The sequence below is a fragment of the Xiphias gladius genome, chromosome 1 (genome assembly GCF_016859285.1).
Source record: "Xiphias gladius isolate SHS-SW01 ecotype Sanya breed wild chromosome 1, ASM1685928v1, whole genome shotgun sequence".
Classification (NCBI taxonomy): Eukaryota; Metazoa; Chordata; class Actinopteri; order Istiophoriformes; family Xiphiidae; genus Xiphias; species Xiphias gladius.
The window spans coordinates 9,471,138-9,487,501 of record NC_053400.1 but is presented as its reverse complement, the minus strand read 5'-3'; the positions used below and the strand labels follow the sequence as shown (position 1 = coordinate 9,487,501).

Below are 16,364 nucleotides of genomic sequence, written 5' to 3'. Positions count from 1 at the left end.
CAGGACATAATAATACAGAAGTTTGTCATGCAATGCAAAAAAAGAGACGAACACTATAATAAATCAGGATTTATTTCAAAACAGGTGGTCATCCATAGCCTGATGACATATTCTCCCTTAAATGTATCTTTGAATCTTTATTTTATTCCCCTGAAAAGTTGTCGGAAACCCAAACCAAGAAAGCTGAGGAGTCGACATGATATAAATGAATCAGGTCCAAAACAGATTACGCTATCCTGGATTTACATTATTTCAAACCTGCTGTGTTGTGGAACAAGATTGTCAGTTATAGCAGCAATTCTGGATGCTGACTGCTCATTATGACTTAATTGGCTTTAGTGATGCAATTTTCTTTTTTTTTATTTATTCAAGTTACTGAGACGAATACTCTCAGTAGAAAGCTGGCTACAGTGGTGACTTGCAGACAGCAACGTTCACAAGGTTACCACTGCAAAAGCAGCTACCACTCTATACATCAAGGTAACAATTTGCAGAGTGCAATTAATACTAACACATTGGAGCTGGAGGACGCACAGAGAGGCAGAGGTAGAGAATATGTGCTCATTTCTAAAGGCTAAAATGTGTTTTAATACACTGTAGTCTTATCCTAACCTTGAGAGTGACCGTTTCAAACCCTTTCAGCTTATTAAGTTACTGAAATGACAGTCATTTGGTTTCTCTTAGGCAAGCCAATTGCTTAACAAAATGATTCCAGAAAGCAAAATATAGTAGCTGATATTCAAATCACTCTTATAAGGGGCATTTTTTAATAGCTCTGCCTCCTACCCCTTGTCAGAACCAGCAGAACTGCAAAACATTGAATGTTTAGCCCATTGAAATACGGGGCTAAAATAATGGTACCCATGTTGAAACCTGCCGTCAGCTCACCACACCTGTTCTATTCAAATGTTACTGGGGGACATGAAAACATTCATATTCAAGTCTGAAAATAATTTTAAGTTGAATGTAGAAAAAAAAAACCCTCTTTACTGCAATACACAGTAACTAATAATTATTCAATCCAACCCTTCTTTCTTCACAACAAATAAACTTTCACATCACTAATTAAAATAATAAATCTATTTGGTGAATATAAACATTGAAACCACGCATTAGCAAATGGTTTCCTACCAACATAATAAATACTTGATGGTTTCACAACCACATGGTTTCATTCTATGCTCCTGCTAGCGTACAGTATCCGCCCAAACCATTCAGGTTCAAGTGATCGCAATGTGAAGCACCAAAAATCCTCATTTTTTCACCACCTTCTCCAGATAACCAATGAATCTTCTCAGGTTGACTTTGATGTTGTCTAGCACACACAGCTGCTGAGGGCTGTACTTGCCTCTTCCCTCTTTACGAATCTAGTAGAAAAAGAACATATATTGTTTTTTAAAGGGGGAAAAAGGATTTTCAGAACTTATTGGAAAGATAACATGAAAGCCTGCTGTAAATAATAATAGCAATTACAAAGAGGAGAAACAAATGTGCGGTGTTGGGAGGCATGGGTTAATAATCCAATTGGAAAAAGTTACATGCAATTGGAGAGAAATGTTGAAGATTCAGCAAGAACAGTTTTCAGGAAAAAGAAATTCATCTCTGGTACCTTGGCCTTAAAGACAGGCTGAAGTGCTTTCAGTGCAGGTAATAACTGGATGTTTTTAGCAGCCGTCTCCGCCTCATTTCCATCCGCAAATACATCAAACAAGGCGTCGAGGGCTTCTCCGTTCACAACCAGGTCGGCATCCCTTGTGGCAACTTGAAGCAAGGCGTTTCCAATCATCTGTAGGAGCAGACTTTCTTAGAGGAAGACCAAATATTCCAAAAGAAGAAAGAGGGAGAAAAATTATACCTGAAGGATTTCAGCAGTGCCTTTCTCTTTGGCTAATGTGCTGCCAGTGATGCCAAGAATGGCGACGGCGTTGACCCTCACACTGACAACATCACAGCGGGTGGCCGTTTCGCTCAGGCTCATCAGTTGCTGGGGGGTCATACACTGAGAAAAACAAAACACAGATATTGAGCTGTCCAACATTAACATGGTCCACAGTGTTTAGCGTGAACTGGCAGTAGATTTTATGACAGGAATACAAAGCCTAATTTCTGTGTTGCCTCTGTATTTATTCAGTCAACACTGTCAACAAACATGGAACCAAAGTTAAAGGGCGCTCATAAAAGTCAGGATATCTCAGCCTCAGCTGCATAGATTTTGAGCACGCTTTAAAATCTTTCTCTTGTGAGAGCTCCAGCTTAATGGAAGTGCAATACCAACTAGAGAAACCCCTTTAAAAAAAAAAGGCCAAATAATGTATATGTTTAAAAACACCAGAGGAAAAGCGGAAGCTGTGGTGTATTCTGTACCTGGGGGATATTTTTGGAGGCAATCATCAGTAAAAGAGACCGCATCGCGCTGATGACAGCCTCGAGGAACTCTTCATCTTTGGGTATCTCTGAAAACAAGAAGGAAAATAGTGCACAATTAGCAGATGTATTAGATGCTTCAATACTGCAACTCTATACTGCTGCACCTGATGCTTCTAGGAATATTCCAAATCTAGAAATGTGAGTCTTTTGCCTATGTCAATTTGTATTTTAACAAAAAATAAAAGTAAAAAAAGGAATACTAAACATGACCTACAGTGTATCCGCCGTATTACTATAATATGACATAAATGTGAGACCTGCTGCACCAAAAACCAGTGTGGACAGGTGCTGTGCTGCTCCCTGCAGGGCTGCTGGTCCTCCCAGAGACTCTGCGTCCATGGTGGAGAGGATGCTATGGAGGCACGTCAGAGCCCGGGACTGTACGCGCTGCATCCTAAAGTAAAGATACCTTTTGTTAGGACGTTTCACGCAAAGCTGTATCAACGAAATTTGCATGAAGATGTTCGCCGAGATTGACTATACAAGGTGCGTTAAACAAATCTAGATCACACAGCGACTCTCAAGAGAAGATGTAAAGTGAGAGGATTACTTTTTTATCAGGCTTCTCCAGGAGGGATTTTGATGGCACACATCCATGGCTTCCGTTCTGGGGAACCCAGTCTTTTTGAGAACCTTGAATCAAGAGATAAAAAGATATTACTACGAACCATACTTATACCATTTATTGTGGTTTCAGAAGTGAAAGGCAGATCTCTATTAAATTGAACAGGTAAATAATGCAGTCTGTTCAGCCTAGGGTAGAAGATGGCTGGGATTCACTGGAGAATTAGAACCACATTTTAGGTGAGGAATTACAGCAGTACACTAACAGTTTTACTACGTTCACATGCTTCTCTTAAGTTTCTGACACTGCGATGTTGACTGTGAGGTGAGACGTTGTTGATGAAGCAGACGGGTATTTGCCTTTTCAGGGATGCTGTGGTTGATTAAGGCCCCGTGAACTTCAGCTGACAAACACAGTGGAGACATAAGATTGGAGACTCCGTCACAAAGACCATCCGGACCCATGTCGCTTTCATCGCTGCTCGACTCCTCCTCCCACTCGTCGTCAGATGGGTCTTAACAGGCACGCACACACACACACTTGATCAAGAACAACAAAGGGCATCTCTAGGCACTCAAGATGAACTTACATGTATTTCTTGTTATAATAGCTTTTCTGATAGACAAACACATACTGGGTAGCCATGTCAGTGGAAATAATGTTGATGAAAAGTGCCTGGGGTCAGCACTGCTGTCCATGGCCACAACACTCACCGTCAGAGCAGCACATGTTGACGATGATCTCTAAGGACGTTTGCTGGGCTGTCAGCAAGGCCGTTGCCTCCCTCAGCTCCTCCTTGCCCCTCTGGACAAAAACAAGCAGCCATGTGAGTCAACATCCTACCAAAACGATGACTGTTAGCACAGTTATCACCCAGTCTGAGTTCAGCTGCCCACCACAGCGAAGAGTTGTATTTCTACAGTTGTAATCAAACATGTCCAGTTGCACTTTTTCAACTGGGATGCTAGGGAAAACCTGCTTCAAGGGTGTCACTTCTGAAGAAAGAGCGAGGTTTAAGTGGAGCTTGTTTATTCATTGCACTGCTTACAGCAATGTCTGTGTGTGTTTATATAAACTAGAAAAAAAAAAAGAAAAGAAAAAAAAAAAGCATAACAAAACTAAAAAAGCGAAAAGCAAAACCCCATTGCATAACCCTTGATATTGGGGGGTATTTTGGAACGTCACCATGAATGTCACCCGCAATCTTGGGGCTCTGGCTGTGACTGAGCTGAGAGGGACAGCTCTGTCTCGCCGAGGTCAGAACTGGGGACTGTCAGCGTGGTGGAAGCCAGAAGCTGGTCCCCAGTTGAACCTTGCTGAGTGTCCCTAATCTGCTCCCCTGAAGCCGACAGTTTGTCTGCCCTGTCAGTCTTGCTCGCACTCCTGGAGGACTCATACGCCACCTTTTCACCTGGCATTAACATGTGCCTCCAAAAGACAAAACTGCATCCCTTCCTCCCCATGAACACAGACGTGTCATCTAACATTTACAGCACTTAAGGGTAATTTTTTTTTTACTCATATATTGTCGATCCACAAGGGCCCTGGCAATCTATTTTTGGTAATAATATCATTTATGACAATTTATAGTTATATGTTGTGACATATTATGTGTTTACGGATTTTTAAAGAATCCACTGTGTATAAAAGTCCTGAGAAATGAGTGAAATCTTTAGAACGGTCCGAAACTTTGACTTATGAGTCTAAAAATTCTCAGTAAAAAGTAGCACTTCTTAGAAATGTTCTATAAAGAAGCGAACTTTCAGTAACTTTAATTAAGTTTAAGTGTGATTTTTAAGCGCTGAATACAGTGACTCCAAAGTGAACACAATTCAATCTATCCAAAATGCCCCCCCTCAAGCAATGACTCAGCCAATAGCAAGCCTCCAAAAGGTGGTGTGTCATGGTTGCATCACAGCTTCACACACGCCTTGTCATGATTAAGACTTCCCGTCATTCATTGTATCCATCGTACAGTATATGCTGTAATATACTGTACCATGCAAGAGGAAAGCTTAAATTAGACTTTTCACTTACAGTTATGTCAACAATATCAACATATGGAATTGGTTTATTCTGTAATTTATGTATGTGTTTTCTTTCAAACTTAAATGAAACAGAGTAACACTTGGGAGCATGTATGAATGGCACTTATTGTTAATTCTGAGAGTAAGGGCAAAATTATGCAAACATTTTGATGCAACTAAGACCAAAATTTGAGCATGAATGCCTCTATACACGATTCTGGGTCTTAACCTGATAATACTGAATTTTACTGCATTTTTGACGCAATACTGACGTTTGAGTAAACACACATTTTTTGATAAGGATACCTTAAATTTTTGTTTTCTCAAGTACTGTGACCACAACATGTACTGAGCAAGACATTTTACAGTTCAATAATAAACTTGTCAGCGCTCACTGGTGGAAAAACTATGTAATGGAAATGCTGTTTCTAAACTATACTCAAACTTTGGCATTTCTGTACTGCAACTTCTTGTCCTTCATCAGGGTATATATTCACAGATAGCGATATATCTGCAATAAGTTAATACCAGTCAATGTATCAGCCCGACCAATTTATCAGTTCTGCTCTAACAACATGTGCAACTGACAATGGAGCAGGGTTCTTAATCTCTCTGACAAATGTGATTTACTTTGTTCAGAGGTCAACATGTATGGCCAGCGTGGCACATAGCTTTCTGCATGCACAACGAGAAACAGCAGCATATAGCGTACTATATCAGAGACACCACTTACAGGCAGGAGGTCGGAGAAGTCGTTATCAACCTTCACAACTTTTCCATTCCTCTTCTGTTTAGGTGCCTCCTCCTCCTCGTCCAGCTCCTCCACAGCGAGCTCTCCTGCGGCCTGGTCCTCGGTGTCTGTCACAGTCGGTGCGTTTCTGTGACAAACCTCTTCCGCTTGTATGAGGTCAGGTATGAGTGTACCCGCGTCATAATCCAGGCACTGTGACAAGGTGGCCACTACAGCGTTGAGAGTCTGGGCCTGACGGGCAGCGGGCAGGCTGCCCTTCATGTTCCACAGTGTCCCTGAGTGACACAGCGGAAAGAGTTAGGACTTAGGAAGGGATATTAATAACATTTCACTCACAGTATCTATCAAGTGCTGTGTTTCTATCTTAAAATTAACAGCAACTTTGGTTCACAGAGGACTTTTTAAATGTCCCTTTAGACTTGTGTATTGTGGAAAGCTGCTTCGAACAATTTAGAACAAAAAAGACATGACAAGTCAAAAATTGTACCTGCAGCCAGAGTCCTGAGGAGAGTGTGTGCCATGCTTGGCTGAGATGAGCGCAGCACGTTCTCCAGGGCGCCAAGCACTGCAGTGTTCATGCTACACAGCAGCTCCGGGTTATCCTCAGTCACAGTGTGCAAGCAGTGGGCTGGGAGAACACAGAGAGGATACATTTTCTTTAAAACTGCTTTCCCAAACTTGAGAAACAAAATCAGTTAGAGGGTTAGGTCTGAGGTCTTTGTTACAGTGTCTATACAGTAATAGCTAATTTAGGACCTACAGACGGGTGAGAAATTAAAGGAAAAACCTGAATAAATGAGTGGAGAAACATAGCAAATGCAGATACTTCCACACAGGTGCACAGCATGGTACAATTAAGCAATTAACATCCAGTCATGCTCTGTGGCGTGTAGAAAAATGCCGAGCAGGCCCAGTTGAGTCTGATTTTGTATCAAGATGACAAGAGGAAAAGATCTCAGTGACTTTGGGGGTTCATTGGGTTCATTGTTGGGGCACAGGTGGCAGGAGCTTCAGTCACAAAGACTGCTCAACTGGCTGGTGTTTCAATAGGAACAGTGACTAAAGCGACATCTGCATGTAGATTTATGAGAAAGACGTCAGTAAATAGGATCAGAAATTGTGGTAGGCAGCGCACATTTGATAACGGTGATGCTCGTGCATTAGTGCAATATGTTAGAAAAAACAGTAGAGCAACTCTTCCTCAGGTGACTGAGAATGTCAATGCAGGACGTGATCAGACTGTCAGCAACAACAGTCTGTCAACAATTAAACAGAGAGGGATATTATAGCAGGGTTGCGGTGCATAAAGCCCTCATTGCAAAGATCAATGCACATTTGAGACTTCAGTGGTGAAAAAACCACAAGCACTGGTCTACAGAGATGTGGAAAAAAGTGATATGGTCAGATGAGTCATCCTTCACCATGTTCTCGGCAAGTGGGCGAGTGCATGTGTGGCGTACATCAAGAAAACGGTACAGGCCTGAATGCTGGACCCCTACAGTGAGGAGCTCTGGTGGCTCTGTTATGCTGTTGGGGGCATTTTGCTGGCAGGGGTTGGGCCCACTTGTCCCCTTAGAGGGAAGGGTCACTGCAAATCAATACACAGTTGTTTTGAGTGATCACTTTTATCCTATGATGAAACATTTCTATCCTGATAAGAGTGGTCTCCTCCAGGATGACAATGCCCCCATCCATACGAAGGGTCACTGAATATTTTGATGAGTATGAAAATAATGTTAATCATATGCTACGGCCTTCGCAGTCACCAGATCTCAACCCAATCGAACACCTATGGGAGATTTTGGCCCGACGTGGTAGACAGCGCTCTCCACCACCATCATCAAATCCCCAAATAAAGGAATATCTTTTGGAAGAAGGGTGATTATCCCTCCGGTAGAGTTCCAGAGATTTGCAGAGTCAATGCAAAGGAGCTTTGAAGCTGTTCTGGCGGCAGGTAGTGGCCCAACAACTTACGAAGACACTTTATGTTGGCTTTTCCTTTAACTTGTCACCCATCTATATGTAATGTCAATGACCGTTCCACACATTGCAAGTTCATTTCTGTTACCAGCCTCAAACATTACAGAGCTGTCTGCAACATTTACACATTATCATCACACCAAAAGGCTTTCCCACCACACACATAATGTCTAAAAATATTATTAATAATAATAGTAATAATATCATATGCTATAAGTGTAATCTTTGGAAGATATAGGTTACTGGAGAGAATCACCAGAAGATAGAAAAATATTGCATTGAGTATTTCAGGTTCTCTTATTTTTTCTGACTGTATTTACTGGCATCTTGTTTTCATAAATTGACCTGATGTTTGGGTAGCCTACAGTTATAGACGTGGTCTTACTAATTAACCAGTTATATCCCTCTGTTGAATCCGTACCTTCGCTGAAACTTAAAACGGCACACTTTGGTTTTGTCAGGGGGTTATGTGCCCAACTACTTTTTGCTCGCCTGCTAGATCTGGCATCATTTTAACACACAGACATGAGGGGTACCAATGTTTTCATCTAACTCTCAGCAGGACAGCGAACAAGCATGTTCCCCAAAATGTCAAACTACTCTTTTGAGAGTACGGAGCCGGAATGTTGCCGTCCTGCAAGAAATAGCAACAAATTTACAAAAGAATTTCACATTGTATTGGACTGATATGATTTTACAATAGTCGGGATGTAACAAGAAATTTCTACTTATGTTGAAGTAAAAGACAGCATGTAAAGGGGGCCTGACTTTAATGTTGGGGTCAATGGTATTCAGTTTTCATTCTTGCCAGCTGACACAAATTTAATTGGATCTTGCAGTTAAATTGTTTAAAGTACCAAAAACATGTTTTATTATGTTTGCCCATAGCTGAGCACGTCCATGTGAATCAGTCTGTCTTTCATTGTTCACAGCTGGTGGAACTGGCCTAATAACTACCAGAGCTGGTTGATCCAGAAGTCAAATTAATGGCCATGTACATGCACAGGTTGGTGTTAACGAGGATCTAAATGTCAGTGCTGCTTGGAGGTGCAATCACTTTTGTGGCAACGGGCCCCATACCGGCAGTAATGGAACTGTGTGTGTCCTGCCATGATATTTGGACAGAAGACTGAGGGTGGTCATGAATAATATATCCTGGCCAGCTAGGACGAACACAGACCTTTATAAATGTACCGTTAATTGAATAAAATCAATCATCACAACCAATTAAAAGTGTATTAATTAGTCCTACCAGCAGATATGGCCAGTTCCACGTTGTGCGGGTGTCTCTCCAGACACTGGACAACCAGATCCAGGAGACCTGCTTTGTTGAACACAGACAGCGCCTGGCTGCTGTTCTCACTGGCACGACAACATAATATGAGAGGGAGGTAAGAAAAGCAATGAATTCACGGCATCATTGGGTCAGTAATTATGGTCTGATGTCAGTAACCGTTGCAGAAACCAAAATTCAAGAAGTGGGCTTGCGATTTTTTTGGACTAGCTACGAAACGCGGGGTGAGGTATACTGTATAAGAATAGGCACTAGAAACCTACTAGCCTCATGAGCTGCTAACTAGCCAACAGCAGAGGATTAGGGAGTAGCAAGGGTGTGAATTGCATTCTCAGTATACCATCCCTTGATAAATAGAAAGGTTCAAAGACATACTTGTCAGCTGTGAACCAGCTTGCACAATATCTTGACTCACCAGAGATTCCAGAGTAAGTTCACAGCTTCATTGGCTACATCCTCCACCGCATTCTTCTGGTCTTTCATCTGCATGACGGCGCTCTCAAAACCGGCACAGCACTGGAGAGAAAACAACACTGTGTTGCAGATGACAACAGAACCACAAGTGAAACAGGAATGACCTTTTTTTTTCTTTTTCTTTTTTTATGCCATCATCCAACCAAAAAAAAATGTTCAAAAAGTAACCTGCCATGAAATTTTTTTTTTTTTATAAAGAACTTGACCTTTGGATTTTAAAAAATCCACAAGGTTTAATGTTGGGAATGATCGTTGCTCAGCCATCATGTGCCACTCTATATAAGACTCAACTAACTAAATGACAAAAGTAAGTGATGACATATTTTGTAGGGTTTCTGTCTCAGGACATATTTTCAGCTTGAATTTGATCCCAGGAGTCAGTCCGTTCAAGTGTGGGGGCAGCCATTCCAGCAAATCACTAATATTTTTGTTCTGGGATGAAACCTAATTGCTGAAGATATCGTAGCCGGCCGTAACAGCTGCTGATGAGGAGGAACTGAAGTGATGGAGTGAGCTAAAAGCAGTGGCGGAGTCTCACCTCTTTAAGCAGTGCTGTCAGAGGAGTCATGACATCGTGCTTCACCATGTCTTCGCACACCTCCTGACCTCCACATGCACTCAGATTCCTGTCAGGGAGAAACAGTCCCAGACGCACACTCATCAGTCGGTCGGAGGAGATTCACTGTCAGAGATGCTGTTTGTGTTAGTGTTTGTATGAGGGGGAAAGAGGGAGAGAGCCTGGAGATGCCCTGTTGGTAACGGCCTTATTTTGATATCCAGTACATGGAACCTGATTTAAGTTTTACTGGAGGACAGTCAGGACAGGGGTAAGGGATGTACTCTAGTACCAAAACAAGTGTTGACTCTGTAGAGGATTATGGTGCCGATCATGACGACTGTTGTGTTGCGACTGCTTAGAATATCATCACACTGATTAAATGTTTGTTCGTTGTATTTTGGGGGGGGGGGGGGTTAAGAATAGTTAACAGGCAATTAATGTGCAAATGTGATCTGTTTTCTACATAAATAAACAGTATCAAAATAATCAAATGTAAAACTGAACAATACACCAATAGGCAACAACAACCACAACACAACAGAGCCTCCTCTCATCTTGTATCCAAGCCTTTTACTGTAGCATGGCGCCCCCTGTAGAAGCAACATGACAAATACTTATGTGGCACATATCCATGATGCTGTATATGCCACAGTGACTGTATTCTTGATTGGGGAAATAACAGAAATATCCCTCATGAAAAAAAACTAAATCGACTGAAATATTGTGCTCTGTATTGTATCTGAACCTAAGGTGACCTTTTTGGTTTGTTTTTATGTGCTTCCATTTGTTACTGGGTTTTTACTTTGTCTTCTCTAACTGAAGTATTGCACTGTCTGTGCCAACACTTGCAAGCTGTCCACATTCGAAATCAAAGTTTCAACACTTCTGGTCTATCAATACAGTTGTTTTCACATATTAAAGCTGATTTTTTTGACAAGATATTTTAAAGTGTGCACTGTTTTCATCCGTGTTTGCTGGATCGCCGTCTTCTTCCTTGCCTTTGTTGGCATATTGCAACATTTGTTGACTGATACTGCGACTGATCGACGTTGAATGGCGTCAAAGTTGTGGCAGACATGTTTAGGCCCACGTGCAAAGCATGGCTCCACAGGGAGTTACCTTCAGGCAGGTTTTCCTGCCTTCGCAACACGGTAACATGCAACATGCTCGCTCACCCATGCACTAGATGATGCTGACTAGACTGAGGAGGCACTTCTAATTTAGTACATTTTGCATTGATCCCGCGATAAGCCCTTTTTCCCCCAGCAGACATTTGGACTGGTCATAGCATGCCAAGCGCAGGTGAAACAAACTTCACTGACGGTGGCTCGATAAGCCATGACAGCGAGGCAGAGCATGTTCAACACCAGGACCCTGGACCTAGTTCATCTAAATAGAGTGAAGTTGGTTTTAACCAATGTTACCAATCAGACCTGTGCTTTTCCCGCTATGACATGCCAAAATGTCTGCAGTGAGGAAAAACCCTATTCACGAACCTCCTGAATACTTTCAAATAATTTTTTGAACGTGGTGGTACAGCAATTATATAAATAATTAAAAATAGCATGTTTTAGTGTAAAACAGGGTAATGTCCTCCTGTCAGAGATTCCTGCATTTACGGAAGTCAACACACTGTGCTTCACATGTCTTTGTCACAAACTCAGTTTTTCTCCATCTAATGATTTTCATTTAGAGCTGCAACGATTAGTCAATAAATTGATTGGTTGATCGCCACAAAGTAAATCAGTCAACTCTTTTATAATCAACTACTTGTTCAAGTGATTTTTTGGGGAAAAAATGGCAAAGATTCTGTGGTTGCAGCTTCTCCGGTTTCTCGTATTTCTGTTCTGAATACCTTTGGGTTTTGGACTGTTGGTCAGACAAGAGACGTAAAGAGGTTGCCTTGGACTTTTTAAATATTTGCTGAAATTTTGTAGACCAAGCAATTAATTGAGAAAATAAATGGTAGATTAACTGATAATGAAAATGATTGTTGCAGCCCTATTTTCATTTTGTCTATTCTCTCCTTTTCAGAATGAGATTGTTGGTCTCCTGCTCCTCTGCGTTGGTTAAAAGTTAAGTCCCTTGCAGCAGCTGCCACAAACTTGTCACGGGCTCAGTTTTACTTTGGGGAAATGGGTCCGGATCTGATTCAAATGACAACAGCCCGGATCTGTTGGTGCAGTCCACACCACACCACACCCCTTCACTACAGACTCACCGCAGTGCTCCTGTGGCAGTCTCCCTGACAGCCAGGCTTTTGTCCATCAGCATGGGCCCGAGGCGCCTCACAGCATCCCTCTGAAGGAAACCGGGGATGGTCTGGCTCTGCTGCACCACCCGAGAAATGCTGGCACACGCAAACTCTCGCACGTCTGGACTCGGACTCTGCAACTGTGGGAAGATATATGAAACATTACACTAATATATGATTATATATCTAATATATCTATATATAGATAGATATATACTGGCCTGTTTACATAAAATCTGGCATCATATGTGCACATACAAGTTCATTTAGACTGAAAAGATGTAAATTTATCAACACTAATTCTTAACAGCTGTACGGCAGAAGCCTAAATAACAGTCTGAGGAGTATAACCACACAATTAAAAGCTATTCTTCATTACTAAACTCAATATCAACTCAGGTATACCAATAAAGGCTGCCCTCTGTGTTTGATGTTCCATGGAAATGTTTAAATGCCTAGGCACTCTGCAAGGCAATGACATAAATAATCGTAACCGAATAAGTCATTTGAGTGAGAAAACAGGACTAGAATGTGCTCCTACTTTCTCCAGCAACTCCGCAGCTGGACAACTATCATCCCCGTGCTCGTCTTCCTCAGGGTCCACTTCCTTCACAGCGTTCACCGGCAGCCCAACCGCGCTGAACTGCGGACGTTTAAATTTTGTGGTTCTACTTTTACCCATTTTGGTTTTTATTAAAGTGCGGCCGGCGCATGCAACGTTTTTTTTTGTTTTTTCCCCGCTTGTTCTCTCAGGCTTAGCTATAAAACCTCAAAAACACACTCCGGCTCCAGTCGGGTTGGCGGAGGCCATGTGGAAGATTGCTCCACGCCGTAAAGGGTTCGTTGCTAACAGAAAGCAGAGAGGGCGTCGCAAAACCACGCAAAGGCAAACGCGTGGTTTTGGCAGTCTACAACAAACTACAAATGAAGCACAGGCAGAGGCTTTACATGCAATGAGACATAAATTAAAGAAAAAATTAGACGTTTTCACATCTGGAGTATTTATTAGGTAAATAACTTTAAAAATAGAAACATTTAGATAAAATACATGCTTAACATCAGAAACAGAAATAAACACATCTGAACTCACACTGAAGGAGTAAAACATATCAAAGACTATGTGAGCAGATCAGCAGCTTCAATTGTGAAATCAACACAGCAACACTGTTAAAAGGCCCTATCAGTTCTTTTCTTCCTTCTTCTAAATGTATTCCATCACAATGACAATATCTGACCACCCAGAGGTCACAAGTCACTGAGCGATCCGTGGCTATCAGCCAAGACCAGGTACACTGTCTGAAAAGCCCACACAAGCTTTTGGTTACTGGATGTTCGGTCTTGGTTTGAGAATAAGTTTCCCCGTCTGTAAAAAAAATAAAATAAATAAATAAAATGCCAATAATACAAGTTTTAACAATTTTATATAAATTCAAACTGCCTGAAACGTCACAATATTACTCACATCATCACAGGACATGTTGTATTCTGCTAAAACTGTCCGACAGCGAGCAGCGATACTGAAGAGGCAAAGGTCAAAGATGTTAACCAGGAAGCCAAAAAGGTCAACAGGAATGAATCAGCTATAAAAAGTGCAAAGATCCAAACATTTCCTGCATTTACTGCACTTTTTGGTCAACCGCTGAGGTTGAATGTGTGATGTGTAAATCTAACAAAAACAGGCTACTTCATGTTAACTGAAACAGACAAAGGATACATTGATGGTGCCACAACTCGTTTGTGTATCCCAGCAAAGAAGAGAGCTATTAGAGTGATGCAGCTGATGGTGAAGAAGGGGTGATTCCACAGTGATGAAAAGAACGAGACCTGCAGAACAAGAGGAACAAAGCAACATCAATCACTGAGTCAATAACAAAACTTTCGCTTTTTACAGATCTTATTTATAGTTAGCTATGGAAATCAAAGTTAGGTATATTAGAACAAAAAAATATATATATCAATAGCTTCCTCCAGAAATTTGATCATTCAACAGCAGCTAAGCAATCTAGTAGAGTAAAAGAAAAATATTAGGCAAAAGGAAAATAGCAGAGCAAATCAAGCCTGAAAATGACACGTTTTTAATCGTAAAGCTCAGTTTGTGGGTCTGAGTATGTCTATCTTTAAAGGGTCACGTCACTTTTCTTCCTTACCTTGGAACATATTTTAATGTGGGAAGGACATGCAAAAATCTAGCATAACAATTCACACTGCATTCTGTGTCTTGGAATCTCACCCACATTAATTATCCAAACTGTTCAATGTAGAATGACCATTTATAGTCTCAATGCTTGAATTCCCACATTAGGAAAACAACTGTTATGTTTATTGCTCTCGGCTATATTTTCCAATAATAAGAACAAAATGTATATTCTGTTTTTGAGCCAGAAACGTGCAACTAGACACACTTGTCCTCTAATGCATACCTTCTGTGTGTCGGGGTCTATTAACCAGTTCCAAGCCCCAGTAGCCGTACAAACAGACACCACTATCAGAATCACTGAAACAAGACAGGAGAATGAGACCCAGTTCAACAACATGAAATGTGTTTGACCACATCAGTACATTTCAGATTCAACACTGGTGATAACAGGTAATGAGTCTTTAACCTGCTATTGTGTCAGCACCAACTCCTGCATATACTGTATTTAGGAAGTGATGGGTTCTCATGAACCTATTCTTTGATAGCTATCAGAAATACATATAATATTGATATATTTTGGCAAATAAATGCATCATTTGAGCCACCACATTTTCAGTCACCACTAACAGTTACTTACTTCTCCACCTGCCTGTTGCAGGTTGCAAGCAGGATACATACTCTGTCAGTCGTCTCTCAAAGGCCTTCAGGTCTGAAACAAACAGGCACATTATTTTTCAATGTATTTGGACCTCGTATCGTGGCTGTATGGTCTACTGCAACTTCATCTTTTCATTCCTGTTAAATGCTATCTCTCCTCCTCGACATATTAAGTCTTAATCTTAGTCTCAGCTCTAAAGCACAGCTCATCACAGTTCGTATCGATTGCGGCTGTTAAATATCCAAAACGTTTGGTAACATTTCACTTAAAGACTGAGCATGTCACTATGACTGGTGGCAAAACTTAGCTTTTTATATAGCTACGTCCCGGACGACAGAAACTAACACACTTAACTACTGAAAACGTGTTTTCTAGAAACTACAATGCACGACTGGAAGTCTACTGGCAGTTAAGCTAGCAAACATGCTAAGTGTGGAAAGCAGACCAGCCAACTAATTCAACTTTGCAGCGTGCTTTGTAAATCGCATTTTAAGACGTTTGTTTTGAATTCTTTAGGTGATTAAAGCCACGAGGATAAAACGAATCGGCAGATATTTAAAAAAAAAAATAGATTATTTAAGTTGGTTACCTTCGGCCTGTTCCAGGGAATTCATGTCTGCTGTTGACTGTGCCACTGCTTCCCCTCCGCTGAAGGACAGGCCGTACAAACCAATCCGCATTGGCTGTTTGCTCAACTCTAACGTGATTGGATGTACGCCAAACAGTGGGCAGTACAAAGAGTCGAAATCCCGCCTGCCGCCCTCAGGTCTACTAACTAGTCCAGGTCGTACCAGGGCGTCTGCCAGACCTGGTTTCTAAGGTGCCAGTCTAAAGTCAGCCATACTTGGCAGATCTCCATGACCTCAGAAAGCCCTCACTCCCTTTTTTTGTGGCACATAACACTACAAACGGACATCCAAAGGACAAATAACATCCAAAATGTTTAAGAAGAAAATTGATAATAATTATACAATTATCCTTAAAAAATAAAAATGCAAGTTCAAATATGCTTATTCATGAATGCTCTTTGCACTGGCTATGACATTTCAGTTTGTAAGCCATTTGGCTGAATTGTTGATGGGGATATATATTCATTCAGTCGGACACAGTCTTGATGTTTGAGGTTTTATTTATTTATGTAAAACCACGTGAATTACATTGTTATAATGACATTTGTAACTTGAAGAGCGAGTTGGATTGTGACTGGGCAAGGACTCATCAGAGTTCTTTAACACTTG

General features: G+C 41.3%; 2 protein-coding genes across 2 annotated transcripts; both read right to left on the bottom strand.

Annotated features, from left to right (window-relative positions):
- Positions 1-54: 54 nt before the first annotated feature.
- On the bottom strand, positions 55-13,230 carry heatr3 (HEAT repeat containing 3). The gene is made up of 15 exons (XM_040134178.1): positions 12,873-13,230; positions 12,299-12,471; positions 10,057-10,144; positions 9,460-9,560; positions 9,003-9,112; positions 6,258-6,398; positions 5,753-6,045; positions 3,706-3,796; positions 3,352-3,506; positions 2,978-3,060; positions 2,685-2,821; positions 2,365-2,453; positions 1,856-1,999; positions 1,610-1,786; positions 55-1,367 (listed from the first exon to the last, which is right to left on the bottom strand). Exons 1-15 carry the CDS (start codon positions 13,011-13,013, stop codon positions 1,254-1,256), a joined length of 2,037 nt encoding a protein of 678 aa, XP_039990112.1. The 5' UTR covers positions 13,014-13,230; the 3' UTR covers positions 55-1,253.
- An 85-nt stretch (positions 13,231-13,315) lies between these two features.
- On the bottom strand, positions 13,316-15,847 carry cnep1r1 (CTD nuclear envelope phosphatase 1 regulatory subunit 1). The gene is made up of 6 exons (XM_040134192.1): positions 15,716-15,847; positions 15,106-15,177; positions 14,752-14,825; positions 14,046-14,155; positions 13,794-13,848; positions 13,316-13,694 (listed from the first exon to the last, which is right to left on the bottom strand). The coding sequence occupies exons 1-6, from the start codon at positions 15,804-15,806 to the stop codon at positions 13,653-13,655; spliced, it is 444 nt and encodes a 147-aa protein (XP_039990126.1). The 5' UTR covers positions 15,807-15,847; the 3' UTR covers positions 13,316-13,652.
- Positions 15,848-16,364: the final 517 nt, after the last annotated feature.

Bases quoted from the DNA above. Each gene is read 5' to 3' on its own strand.
- heatr3 (XM_040134178.1), bottom strand. From the start codon at position 13,013: ATGGGTAAAAGTAGAACCACAAAATTTAAACGTCCGCAGTTCAGCGCG. The intron at 9,561-10,056 runs GTGAGACTCCGC...TTTTCTCTCCAG, and splicing joins TGACAGCACTGCTTAAAGAG to TGCTGTGCCGGTTTTGAGAG. The intron at 2,000-2,364 runs GTACAGAATACA...TGTTTTTCTCAG, and splicing joins CCTCCAAAAATATCCCCCAG to TGTATGACCCCCCAGCAACT.
- cnep1r1 (XM_040134192.1), bottom strand. From the start codon at position 15,806: ATGCGGATTGGTTTGTACGGCCTGTCCTTCAGCGGAGGGGAAGCAGTG. The intron at 13,849-14,045 runs GTATCCTTTGTC...TTGCCTCTTCAG, and splicing joins CGAGTTGTGGCACCATCAAT to TATCGCTGCTCGCTGTCGGA. The intron at 13,695-13,793 runs GTGAGTAATATT...TTTTTTTTACAG, and splicing joins ACAACATGTCCTGTGATGAT to ACGGGGAAACTTATTCTCAA.